Genomic DNA, 12175 nt, shown 5'->3' with positions numbered 1-12175 from the left:
CACCATGAACTAGTCTAGGAGAAAACTATTCCGGTAACAAAATCATTGGCAAACCCCAAAAGAGCTAATCACTACTCAAGAGCAGCTTGGGCGCCAAATAGTGCGCAATAATCTATAAAATACTCTGAGAGTTTTTCGGCGTTGACTTTATCGGTTTTCGGCTACCTCTTGCAGAAGGATCATGACTCCTCAATCGCACTACCTTATGACGCGCCTATAACACGAACCCTTCCGCCTGAAATCCTTTCAACTATTGTCCTTGTGCAGAGTTTTCGTCTATACGTCTCTGCTATTCATCTGTCTCCAGACCTGCTCGTCACTAACAAGTGCTGCTTCCTCGTCAGATGGTGATCCCGAAAGTAACTCCTCAGCGGTTATAAGGACATCGTTCTGTCCAGAGACTGTCCAGGCCTTATCTTTGAGGTCGTGCAAGAACTCAAACCAGATGGCCATTTCAGTTCCCAGCTTGCCCCAAAGATTCTCGAACTGGCGGAAAGAAATGGTTAGAAACTCAAGGGGATGAGAGGAAAACGATTTGCCGGAAACCCGACCGCACGCCAGGAACATTTCATTCCAGTCTTTGTACTTGTTGTGGCTCCCCAGGACGTAGAGACCCCCGGTCGCCGGACGTGGTGGTAGGGTACCGTTTGTAATAATTGCGTACACCCAAATCCCAACATTGACACGCGTGTCGCCAGTGCTATACACTGGAGTTGATTCTGGCCCAACAGGGAGTATCTGTATGTGCCGTTGTGCCGATTTCTCCCAACCTTGTTAGCGAGTCGAGTAGGGACATCTAAGTCACGCCAGGGACAATAGAGACTCACCATGAAGACTGGAGACATGAAAGGAAATGCAAAATTGGAAGGGTAATATGTGCATAAGAGAAATGTCGTTTTGGCCAAAAGCTCCTTGTCAGCCTTGATGAAATTGTCGACGCGGGCCTTGCCGTCGTAATGTGGTACCAACCACCTCCCTTGCGACAATTCCGCGCTGTAAGGTAGAGTGCTCCAGATGTAGTGCTCCAGAGTGGGCGTATTTGCAGCAGCCTTGGCTAGTTTGACTCCTTGTGTGTATTCGACCTCCATGGCTGCGACGGCAGAGAGAGTTTCAAAGTCCTTGAAGAAGTTTGTGACTGCATAGACCACATGAGCGCCGGTAAACACCTCCGCAATGCTGGCTTCGTCGTTCGGGTCCATGTAGACCATCTCCACCCCCTGAGAAGCAAGAGCATTTGAAGCATCACTGGCTGTGTTTGACGTGGTGCCTCGAATCTTGAAGGAGGGATCTTTGAGGAAGCGGGCGACAACGGATCCGCCTTGGACCCCAGTCGCGCCGACAATAACTGCGAGCTTGAACATTACTACGACGAAAGGTTTCAGTGAGCGTATATGATCGGTCTTGCCATAAATCAGGCTACCATGGAATCCTATTATATAGACAGAATACATGCCATTAATTCCGCCTGTGTCGCAGATTTGACAAATCCACCTCAAAGCATTGAATAAGCGCCGCAATGTGATGCCTGATCTGGCCAGCCATGGAACAGGAGCGCCGTTATTCCCGCGGCTCCCGATGTAGTTCTTACCAGAATAACCTCCAGCCAATTCCGGTAGAGCACATTGCGGGCTATCCAACAAGCCATAAAAGCGACCATACATGGGACGGCTTATGTTGAGAAGCGTGCGGGCGTCAAGTGGGGCCGCCATGAAAAAATCCCCGCCAACGCCTGAGGACCGCAACGAGGACCGCAACGAGGACCGCCAGATGACAAACAATGCGCCGGGACTGCTTGGCGCCATACGGTCTTGCGAAATCCTACAAATTAATCATCCATGTGAATCCTATATAAAGGCCTTCTCCAAGACACCACTCAAAAATAAGAAGATATAGTTCATCCACACATTATTAGTTCAATCTCAACCCTGTTCTATATCTTTTCAATTTCATATAGCAAGCATCTCGACTCTGTAAAGCCATTTGCAGTTGTATTGAGAATACTTAGAGTTGAACCAACGGCGATAAATAGTAACCCCTCGAGCCACACAGCCAGAATGCCTATCACCGAGGTCATTTTTCACGCCTACAAGACTGACCCCCAAACCCTTGCTGGGTTGGGAAACAGTCATGGTCACCTGGTTACAGCTTTCAGCGGGGTTGACGGCCTCAAGACACTATTCAGAGGGCCACTACTGGAGCAAGACGGCGAGGCGATAGGTCCTCAAAGCGGGAGAGATGTACTCGCTATCGGTATGTTTGCCGCTAGCAACAGATCCAGAAGAAAACGGTAGTTACTAATATAGTGACCAACAGAGTGGGAAAAAGAGGAGTTCTTCCATCAATTCTTCCCAGGGTCCGAGAAGTTCAAAGCCTTGTATACCAAAATGAAGGACTTTGCTGCCGCCCCAGCTCGTCCGGAGCTCTACGAAGCTACCAACAGATCCACACTGTGTTTTTCTTCGGAGGTAACACAGATTATTAAAGTCAGATCTGGCACAGGAACAGAGGCAGCATGGAAGCGGCTAGAAGAAGTACTTTCAGCATCTCCTGCTGGCAAACCAGCTCTCTACCACGCGAACGGTATAGGAAAAGAAGAAGGTGGATTTATTGGTCTGATCGGGTGGCAGAACTTGGAGGTGAGTTTTGCGAATGGCAGCACATAAGCCCAGGCTAACTATGGAAAGCATTACCAAACAGTTGGGAAACAAAACAGCATCCTCGAGCTGATTGAACACCTGAACAAGAATGAAAAGGTCCAAAGTTCAATTGCTAAGCTACAGCAAGTCGATCTGGCTTGATGAAGGCAAGGAGACCCCAGAGTTTTAGCTTAGTCCAACGGCGCAGTCCTTGGCAGAAATACTGGCCCAGCACCGCTATCAAAGCATTCCCGCTTAACTTTTATGGGATCCGAGGCTCAGTGTATCGCATATTCGAGTCATATCTGTCACATGTAACAACCTCTCTCCTCCACGAAATAGTTTTGTATCTCCCAATACGGACGTTTTTCAGGTTCCAAGAACTATATACACAATGTGTTATTGCTCTCATAGAGTGTGAAATTCAGACCGGAATCTACTTAGATTGTACTCCTTTGTAAACTCTGCGCTCCAGTGAAGTGCGCTTCAGTAGACCCCAGACTAATGCTGTAGCTCAAAGTTGAAATTCTCGACATGGTCAGGCAAGCTCAGAGCCTCGACTGATTCCAATCCTTTACAAGCCACAAGAATAAATCTCTCATATGGATCAAGCTTTCTCGGAGGGGAAACTATCCAAACATCGGTAAAATCGGCATACCTTACCGTCGCATCTTCGTGAGAATGCTGAAGATACGCGTCCCGTGAGCCCCAAAAGGCTTGTTTCGTTGACATAGGTAGCATAGACATTGTTGGTAATTCTGGGCAGATTCCATGCCTGAATATTGAGTACAATGCATAGCTACCAAATGTCATCATAACCGTCCGACGTATGGACTCGGTGACGATCCAGTTTTCCCACATCGGCGTGGCGTTCTGGAGCTCGTGTTCTCCTCGTCGCAAGAGCCGTAAGGCTTGCGCGGAAAGGACGTAGTGTTGCTGCTCGGCTAGCGCGCAATGCTCGACGTCACCATCAAAGAGCCTAATAATCTGATATAGGACTATTGCCTGCATCCTTGCTAGGTCTTCCAGGAGTGTCGAAGCCGTGGGTGGCTTGATCAACTCGGACATCTCGGCATCTAGGACCTGAAACAACGTGTGTTTGTTTCTTTCGTTCATGCAACTGAAGGCACCACAGAGGCCAAAGGCTGTTCGGAGCGGCTGGAGAAGTGTGTTTTGGGTCATGCATATGAAGACCGTCTCTGCGCTCACGGAGAAAGCCTTTGGGTAGCTTCTGAGTTGCTCAATTGCCCACTCCCAGCTTTCTGTGCTCCCAGACACTGGTTGCAAATCACCTAGAGGACCTGCCATATTTGGCACGGTAGAGTTCATCAACTCTACCATGGGGAGGTCGTAGGGTATATCTTGCGCCTCGAAATCCAACCCAACGCGCTCCGCCCGGGTCGAAACCCCACCAACAGTAATGCTGACAGAGTCGAGTGCATTATCCTGTGGCGTTTGCGGTGTTCGGGCAGGTGGCACGTAACGACAAGATCTCTTGTTCTTCTCACATCGTATGCAGACTGGATAGGTAAGATCACATCTCCGCCGGGCCCTGAAACAACTATCACAGGACTTTCGCGGAATGGGCATGCTGTAGCGACACCGGGTATTTTCGAAATAAGAGGACCACTGGGGTGGGACCGGACACCGGATGAGATGGATTACAGAGTAATTGACGGGCAGTGGGGTGTGCGTACTTATTTTCATTGATCTGCTAATGAAAAAACTAAACTCGTTTCGTCTAGCTTAGGCTAGTACTTACGTCACGTGGCGCTTTATAGAGCGGGCTACTCGGATTTGCTTACATGCTTATGGCATTTATGACAGCACCGCTCGATATGTACGTACATCACAACAAATGATAGAGCACATTATAATAGATAACGTGCGTGATGCATGAAAGAATACTGATAATTGTGTCTAACAAATAGGAGGGGAAAGATGAAACCGAGCGCAAGGCTCGTTATATGCTGCTCGTGCAACGACTATAAGTCTGTGTGGAGCTTCTCGATCGGTGTTCCACTAAGTTTAGGATATTGCCACTGTACTGTAATAGTCAGGCCTCTGGGAGCTCCTGGCCGCTCTTTACATTGCCCGTGACCCGTACTGGGTATCACCCCACTCGCGCTGGGACTTAGAAGATTGTAAGTTCGATGATCACCGGTTACGAATATAAAGAGCATGCGGCGCAAAGAAGTACCACCAGAAATACGTCATAAATTTCTTTAACTCGGCAGCATAGTCTATGCTACTGGGGGCATGTGTTGCATATTGCACACATGGCCAAACGTATTCCTAATTGATGTTCTGCAGGTACAAGTGAACAGCGCTAAGACGCACCGCGTAGTACGGTTTCGCATGGCGGTAAGTTCCTCGAAACCCGCTAAGTAACTACACTTTCTGCAGCGCGATGCACAATACGGCATAGACTAGGTGCCCCAAAGATGCCTATGGTTCGTTAGAAAAAGCTTAATTATACAAAGATTGCATATGAAGCCCAACCTCGTCTAATGGGACTGGTGTACATGTCGGGTCACCAAACATAGCGAGTTGAGGCTGAAGCAGCCTAAAGCAATATACTATTGTAGGACAGTAGCCAGTGCAATATGCGGAGCAGTCACGGACCCGCAATCACCGATGCCGAGTTCATACTTGTTCTGCGGAGAAGTTGGGAGGTAAGTCACGAGCTTGCGCAACAAACCCCTCTGAAATAAAACCCATGTGAAATCACGATTTGCATATTAGCTAATTTCGGAAAACACCGATCAAGCTTTTTCTTCTTTCTGTGATGGCACAAATATAATCGTCTATGTCAATGCGGGGCCTTGGATTAGATCACTAAAGTTTAGAATGCTTAGACCTTTGTGTGTGAAGAAGAAATGAAGCCATTTGTGGAAATCTGCCGATGAATCTTTACTACACTATAATACAATATTGGTTTCTGTATTAATATAAGGTTTAAATGCCCTGACTCAAGTGGTAATTCAGATGCCACGTTTTGAACGAGAGAATCATCGTTCCACAACGGCACACTTACTGGGTGTTGTTCCGTCTTCGTTACCTGAATTGCATCCCGACTACTCGTTCACATGCCTGAAAATTTGCCACAACTCTCGACTTGTTTTCGTGCGATGCTTACGGTTATTGGCGTTGTCATGAACCAACGCCCAGCCTAATGTCAACTCGTTGGCCGCACTTTGATGCGAATGCCAGGGTGCTTTTGCCCCATCTCCAGTCGTATTCAATAGACCTCCTTTGGAATACGTCTTGTCGTTGTAGAGACGTGAGGGTCTATAAGATTGTTCCAATCCACGCTGGCAACCTTTCAAAGCGTCCTGTAAGCGTCGTTTATTGCCGTCAGATGCGTTGAGCGCGGTGTGAAACGAAAGAGGAAGAAAGTCATATCAACAGCCTACGGCTAACCAGATAAAGCCAGCAATGACCAAAAGCCATGTTGGCGCTCGAAGACTGACACTTGAACTTGGTTTGTCGTCGGTGGCAGTTGCATTGGAGGAGATCGCGTTAAGGCCTGACCCATCGCATTGCCCATTGACTCCACTTATCGAAATCTCCTCAGCTGTGATTCCCTTGATATCACTACCGCAATCGTTTCGATTGGCTAACCACACAGCTCGGTTATCTTGATCATATACAGCATATACAGCTCTCAAAAATGAGTGACCCAAATAGTAGAAATCGATCTTATCGAGGTAGTAATCATCCCACGGGAAAATAGATAGGTAGCAAAGCTCAGGCGCCGTTTCGTATTCAATCTCTTCGAGTTGTGTGCTCGAAACAATGAATTTGGAGTAAGGAATACTGACGTTCAAGGAACCGAACTGGAAGTCGAGTGATCCTTTTACAGTATCCCTGTATTGGCAAGGGATTATGTACCATTTGTCCGTCCAAGCGCTAGTGTTGCGGATACCATATGCTGCGGCGACTTGATTGACGATGTCAAGAGGGAGATAACTGACTTCGTCCATGGAATGCGTCATCGCCTTGAATCCAGGGTAGGAAGTCATGTTGCCATCATCGCCTCGCAAGGTGAGCTTATCGACGTTCATCCAATACCTATATTCTGAATAGTCGATCGGGTATGTCGGGGGTTCAATGACAGGTACTTTCTGGAGGGCGCCCGAGAACTTTTTACTGTCGATGCCACCAAGAACTAACGATCCATCATTGGGACTATCGTTTGTGCCGAGGGCCAGACTAAACGCCCTGGTCTGTGTCACACCCTGGAGCACGAGCTCATCGACCACATTGGAGTAATTGCTGTTTACTCCTTGGCCAAAGCCAAGACCGAGAGAACCATAGTTCCTTGTGCTTGCATCATCGTAGACGCCAAAGGTGATATTTTTAAGAGTGTCTAGGTCGCATGTTAGCTTGTCGGGAAACCCTGAGCCCAAATTGGCGCTTACTTTCTCCCGCAATGGTGAAATCATCCGAGGCGTAGTTCAACGAATAGGAACTTCCGTCATCGTTGTTTAACCAAGATTCTTCGTACGAAACAGGAACATAGTCACTAGTACTGGAAGTTGACCTGTTATATGTCCCAAGGGCCTTGCATTCTTCCTTGTAGAAGTAGTTAGGTTCGCAATCACTAATCGCCCAAGTAACGTAGGAGCCAACATCGACGGCAAGTTGGACTCGCTGCTTTGGTGTGCCGATGTCGACTAAATATGATTAGCTCGGCACATCTAAGTTTGGGGCAATGAGAATGAGCGAACCATTCACCACGTAAGTTTCATTGTCAAAGGTCCTAGTGAGCGAAAGATTGGCAGCTCTCTTCTTTAAGGTTGACACCGTTGGAGCTGTACTGCGCGAAACAGGCAATTGAACGAAGCCGGCTGTCTCTGCCGCTACTAACCCAGCCGTGCTAATGATTCCGAGTAGCTCTGTGAAAGCGAGAAGTTCCTTTGACTTCATTCTTCTCATAGCGATGCCGATATGGCTGATTCAATTGCTCCAGTTAGTAACAATTGATATCTGGATACTTTGAGAAAAGGAATTCGGCGGATTGGAGGTTACGATGAAGAGCTAATTATTACAACAAAATACAGTCAACAATGGGAGAGAGGATGGAGCCACATAACAAGGGATTTTCCGTCTCATCTTAAATCAATCGCTCTGCAAGAATCCATCACGAGCCCGTGACTCAAACAGCTATATTAGAACCCTGTGTCCGAGGCTTGGCTCCAGTGCCTCAAGGAATGTCGGATTGCGCTAATGCAATCAGGCGGCGCAGCTTATAATTAAGCATGATTTCTCAGCAAGGGGTGATCTGAATGGGGTTTGACGCTGTTCCAACCGAGCTCATAGTGCGGATAAGATATGTTGGGTTCGTTTGTACGTTGCCACAAGTCGCTAACTAGACCTTTCTAGGGCGTGCTGACCGCGACGGGGCCACTTTGCCAAGAGACAGAAAACGCTCCCTCAAGCATGCTACCGCGTGACCACCCCCATACCGCTGCATTGTTTACGGGACCTGTGATGAAATGAGCTATAGTTTTGGTTCAGGTCACCCTGGTGGACACCTTACACATACAGGGTCAATAATCAGTCTATTAATGGTGTTCATGGAACGGACGATGAATAAAGCTGCACTCAATTTCTGGTGAAGGCTACCTAAATAGATATCCGAGGGGGTCGTCAGGTGGACTTCTGAGGCATCCATTATGCTTCGTACTTTGAGTCTCTCTATTGAATTACCTTTACGATAACAAGGCTTCTTCCAGTTTGATGCTATTCCTATGTGTTCTAGCACCATACTATGCGCCACGCCAGCAGCTTTTGTTGGGGGAAACATGACATGTCGGCGATGATGATACCCTTGGTTATTTCTTCTAACAATCATACTTTCAATGGATTCTCGTGCGCACACCGACTACTTCGTTGTGATGAGAGTCAAGTCGCTAATGAAATCTATCGTTTTCTACATTATCGCGATATATACTCCGTACCGACCTTCTCACCACTTTCTCCAATGCCAGCCGAAAGCTACAGTAGTTTCTTACCCGCGCCTCACGGTGGGGTCCCCACAACTAATTCCGAACAGACCAGTGAGAATCACTTGCTGACTGAAACTGGCCAACTTCTCAAAAAACTTGATCGGGAATTTGCCTCATCGTGATCAACGCTGCCGATTTGATTATTTTGATTGCACCGCATTGCCACATAACCGAAAACATGACTGCGTTGAGTAATGCAGAATACACGCTCTATTCGTCTCCATTCTCCCTTTACTCCATGATGGCCCGTCACACTGTCCAACTCGGCCCCGCAACACACAACGCAAAGCCGCCCCAGAAGATCACTCTGAGCTTCATTAACCACCGCAAGAACCAGAACCTGAACGAGGAATACCTCGTCTTGGTAAACCCCAAGGGTCAGGTACCGGCCATGACCGGTAACGTCCTTGAGCAGCCTCTTACTGATAGTCGCTCCATCTCACTGCACCTGGCCGAGAAGCATTACCCAGCCATGCTACCTGCGGAACACGCTGTCGTTATCCAGGACCTTCTCAAGAGAATCCATGCCATCTATGGTCTTTCATTCAGCAACAAGAACCCGACAGCAGAAATGACGCAGTATAACCCTTCACCAGTGGAAGATATCCTCAAAAAAACTGATCTCAGCCCGAAGTACCGCGCGGCTCTCGAGGCAAAGCTCAGTTTGTACGTCACCCCTTTTGTTTTTCTCAGACTTACCATTAGTTCTAGAGCCCTTTTTGCTTGTTCTTGCTGTCTGTTTTTTGATACTACCACTGAATTTCCCAATCAATTAGCCACAACAAAAATAATGCCGTAGCTTTTCAGCCAGCTATTGTAGCGAAAGCTCGGGCAGATCTGCAGATCATTTTTGCAGAAATCATAGAGCACCGCGGACAAAGCGGCGCCTCCGATACGGATGCAACATGGACATTTGGAAACCAGGTGGGCCCGACCGTGCTGGATAGCCATCTCCTTCCGCTCGTGCTGCGCTGCATTGATGCTGGTAACGCCGAGCTTGTTCCTCAGGAGCTGCAGCGCTGGGCAGGGGCTATGGCAAAGAGCCCAGCGTGGCAAAAGGTTATGCACGGTAGGTCGACAAGGTGGGATTCTTCGATGGGCCCTGTCGAGGATATGCAGGATATGATGTCCCTGTGAGGCCCATTTCAAGGAGACTGACCCGGCCATCATACCAAAAGCAAAATTGAGTAGACATCGGATGTCAATCAGGCTTTTCCTAAAGATTAAATTCAAGTTTTCAAAATCTATTCTGGACAATTCTCCGGTCTCCTTGCCTTACTTGGCAAAGAGGACAGGTGATCCTCTTAACAAACAATGTTTTACAATGGTTAGCTTATAGTCCAGTTTAAATCTATTCACCTGCTCCTACAACCCTTTATGTTTGATTATGAGCCAAGTATTTTACCAGGGGGTTGAATCTGGGCTACACTAAGTCGGTAGCAACCTGAAGTGCAGTTGGAAAGGACGCCGTCGCGGACTGCACTAATTTTAATCCATTGCCACCATAAGCTCGTATAATTCTTATGATATATCGAGCTCTCTGGTTACTACATACATCTTCTCTTCAGGCGCCCCGATCTGAAATGACTACTTGGTTTGTTCTCCAACATCATCATTTTATTAAGTTCTCACACCGTTCCTAAACTAATCCATGTTTATCGTTTTGATCGAGCATTGCGATTAAGGTCAGTCGGAATAGAAGAAAGGCGATGCAGCCCCTTCCAGTCCTTCTGGTTTTTCGGGACCGATCATTCTCCCGCTGGGGTCTCCGGCTTGCCTCCACCCATCTTTCTAAACGGAACTAGAAAGGCGCTCAGGAATGACACGCCAGCTAGACCAATCGCTACGGCGAATGTGGCCCTCACGCCTTCCATATATCCGCGTACGATTTCAAGGACTTGATCAGGTGGAAAGGCTGTTCGAAAACCTGTCGCTCCCGTTGTGATGACCTCGGCCGTACTAATATGTGGAGCATTTGCAGACAAGTAGTTGATGAGCACGTTCACAAAGGCGGATTGCGCCGCCGAAAGAGCAAAAGCTTGGCCAATAATCTGGGCAACTAAAGATGCTGTCAGCAATACAACATAATAATCAGAAGCAAACGAGCTCTTACAGAAAATGATAGCTGTTGCAGAAGAGATATCCTGTGGTTCGACATTGGCTTGGGCAATGTTCAAGCTGTACTGGAATGGAATTGACCAAGCCACACCGGCGAGGATTTGGTATCCAATCCATTTCCCGTCGGAAGTACCAATGTCCAGAGTGTAGAACAAGCCACTGGATACTGTTGCAATGGCTGCTCCAGCGATCATCGGCGGAACAGGATAGCCTGTCTTTGACATCAGGAAGCCTCCAGCGACGTTGCCTAAACTCACTGCAATAACCATCGGGAGGTTCCGTACACCAGACTCGATCGGCGACACATTGTCGACACTCTGGAAGTAGATAGGGAGATAATATAGGAGGACGTTGTAAGAGGCACCGTAGCAGAATTGGTAAATTGAACTGCTCCAGAGGAAGCGTTGCTTGATCAAGCGAGGCACGACCATGGCTCGTTCTTTTTGAAATATCTCCCAGGGAACTAGCAGTATCATAAGAATGATAGAGGCCACAAGGAGCCCAATGACATAGCCACTGTTCCAGGGATGGCTTTGGCCGCCAGCCTGCATTGCGAGAATGAAGCAAATTATGGCGGCCATTGTCAATGCAACACCGACAGGGTCTGTTTGCAGAAGTTTTTCCCGCCAGGTCGCAGGTACAGTGATGCGTGCATTTCCGGGAACCTTGAAAAGAAGCAGAATGACCGCCGTAGCAGCGATTCCAATAGGCAGGTTGATGTAGAAGCACCAGCGCCAGGTGACTCGATCAGAGAAGACACCGCCCAAGACGGGACCAAGAACGGCGGCAACACCATATGTGGTGCCAATCGCACCTACGTATACCGGTCTCCTCTCAGGTCTCGAGGACAGGGCGATGACTGTATATCCTCCCGCTGCAATACCAGCGCCACCAAGACCTGCAATAGCTCTTCCCACGATGAAAGCGGTAGCATTCGGTGCCGTGGCGCACACGAGACTTCCAATCTCGAAGAGGGCCATGGTCAGAAGGTACGTGATCTTCAAAGGGACATATCGATAGACCTTGCCCCAGGAAGATTGGAAGCCACCGAATGTCATGAAGTAAGCCGAACCATACCAGGGAACTTGTTCAAGGCCGTCAAAGTCGTCGGTGATCTTGGGAATGGCCGTACCAACAATTGTCTGCCTTATGGTTAGCCAGATAATACTTTTGACACGTAGAGAATAGCTTGCCCTACCATATCCAATGACATGACAAAGATACAGAAAATGACAGCGCTTAGAAGGAGGGTCATGCGCAGACCACCAGGATAGTCATCGGGAGCTGGCTGCTCTGCTTCCTTCCCTGGCTCAGAGCCATTGGTGTGTCCGTTTTCCCCCTCTACAGGGGATGATGTGGACTCAGGGACATGATTGAGACGCTTCTCCGACGATTTGACGTTTGTCG

The 12175-nt window shown here is 48.2% G+C and overlaps 6 protein-coding genes across 6 annotated transcripts; 2 read left to right on the top strand and 4 right to left on the bottom strand.

The window, feature by feature from the left end:
- Positions 1 to 14: 14 nt before the first annotated feature.
- BKA67DRAFT_568654 (uncharacterized protein) lies at positions 15 to 1662 on the bottom strand (the record flags this gene model as incomplete). Its single annotated transcript, XM_046103044.1, has 2 exons — positions 15 to 762; positions 828 to 1662. Coding segments are annotated over 2 exons (1321 nt in total), but the record flags the coding sequence as incomplete, so codon positions are not given.
- A 392-nt stretch (positions 1663 to 2054) lies between these two features.
- Positions 2055 to 2798, top strand: BKA67DRAFT_659769 (uncharacterized protein; the record flags this gene model as incomplete). Its single annotated transcript, XM_046107513.1, has 3 exons — positions 2055 to 2250; positions 2314 to 2636; positions 2685 to 2798. 3 exons carry the CDS (start codon positions 2055 to 2057, stop codon positions 2796 to 2798), a joined length of 633 nt encoding a protein of 210 aa, XP_045957404.1.
- A 339-nt stretch (positions 2799 to 3137) lies between these two features.
- BKA67DRAFT_536821 (uncharacterized protein) lies at positions 3138 to 4226 on the bottom strand (the record flags this gene model as incomplete). Its single annotated transcript, XM_046100219.1, has 1 exon — positions 3138 to 4226. The coding sequence occupies one exon, from the start codon at positions 4224 to 4226 to the stop codon at positions 3138 to 3140; it is 1089 nt and encodes a 362-aa protein (XP_045957403.1).
- Positions 4227 to 6040: 1814 nt separating this feature from the next.
- Positions 6041 to 7577, bottom strand: BKA67DRAFT_659767 (aspartic peptidase domain-containing protein; the record flags this gene model as incomplete). Its single annotated transcript, XM_046107512.1, has 3 exons — positions 6041 to 7008; positions 7061 to 7315; positions 7370 to 7577. The coding sequence occupies 3 exons, from the start codon at positions 7575 to 7577 to the stop codon at positions 6041 to 6043; spliced, it is 1431 nt and encodes a 476-aa protein (XP_045957402.1).
- Positions 7578 to 8699: 1122 nt separating this feature from the next.
- Positions 8700 to 10073, top strand: BKA67DRAFT_568649 (uncharacterized protein). The gene is made up of 2 exons (XM_046103043.1): positions 8700 to 9316; positions 9427 to 10073. The coding sequence occupies exons 1-2, from the start codon at positions 8829 to 8831 to the stop codon at positions 9785 to 9787; spliced, it is 849 nt and encodes a 282-aa protein (XP_045957401.1). The 5' UTR covers positions 8700 to 8828; the 3' UTR covers positions 9788 to 10073.
- Positions 10074 to 10310: 237 nt separating this feature from the next.
- BKA67DRAFT_606488 (putative efflux pump antibiotic resistance protein) lies at positions 10311 to 12149 on the bottom strand. The gene is made up of 3 exons (XM_046105364.1): positions 11967 to 12149; positions 10764 to 11910; positions 10311 to 10709 (listed from the first exon to the last, which is right to left on the bottom strand). Exons 1-3 carry the CDS (start codon positions 12021 to 12023, stop codon positions 10399 to 10401), a joined length of 1515 nt encoding a protein of 504 aa, XP_045957400.1. The 5' UTR covers positions 12024 to 12149; the 3' UTR covers positions 10311 to 10398.
- Positions 12150 to 12175: the final 26 nt, after the last annotated feature.

The sequence above is a fragment of the Truncatella angustata genome (genome assembly GCF_020726525.1).
Source record: "Truncatella angustata strain MPI-SDFR-AT-0073 chromosome Unknown BKA67scaffold_5, whole genome shotgun sequence".
Lineage (NCBI taxonomy): Eukaryota > Fungi > Ascomycota > Sordariomycetes > Amphisphaeriales > Sporocadaceae > Truncatella > Truncatella angustata.
Note: the sequence above shows the minus strand (reverse complement) of the source record. Positions and strands in the feature narration are given on the sequence as shown.

What these genes read in the sequence shown, in the direction of transcription:
- BKA67DRAFT_568649 (XM_046103043.1), top strand. Translation starts at nt 8,829, where the DNA reads ATGACTGCGTTGAGTAATGCAGAATACACGCTCTATTCGTCTCCATTC. An exon ending in CTCGAGGCAAAGCTCAGTTT is followed by an intron (nt 9,317 to 9,426) that starts GTACGTCACCCC and finishes CCAATCAATTAG; the next exon opens with CCACAACAAAAATAATGCCG.
- BKA67DRAFT_606488 (XM_046105364.1), bottom strand. Translation starts at nt 12,023, where the DNA reads ATGACCCTCCTTCTAAGCGCTGTCATTTTCTGTATCTTTGTCATGTCA. An exon ending in TTGTCATGTCATTGGATATG is followed by an intron (nt 11,911 to 11,966) that starts GTAGGGCAAGCT and finishes ACCATAAGGCAG; the next exon opens with ACAATTGTTGGTACGGCCAT. An exon ending in TGCAACAGCTATCATTTTCT is followed by an intron (nt 10,710 to 10,763) that starts GTAAGAGCTCGT and finishes CAGCATCTTTAG; the next exon opens with TTGCCCAGATTATTGGCCAA.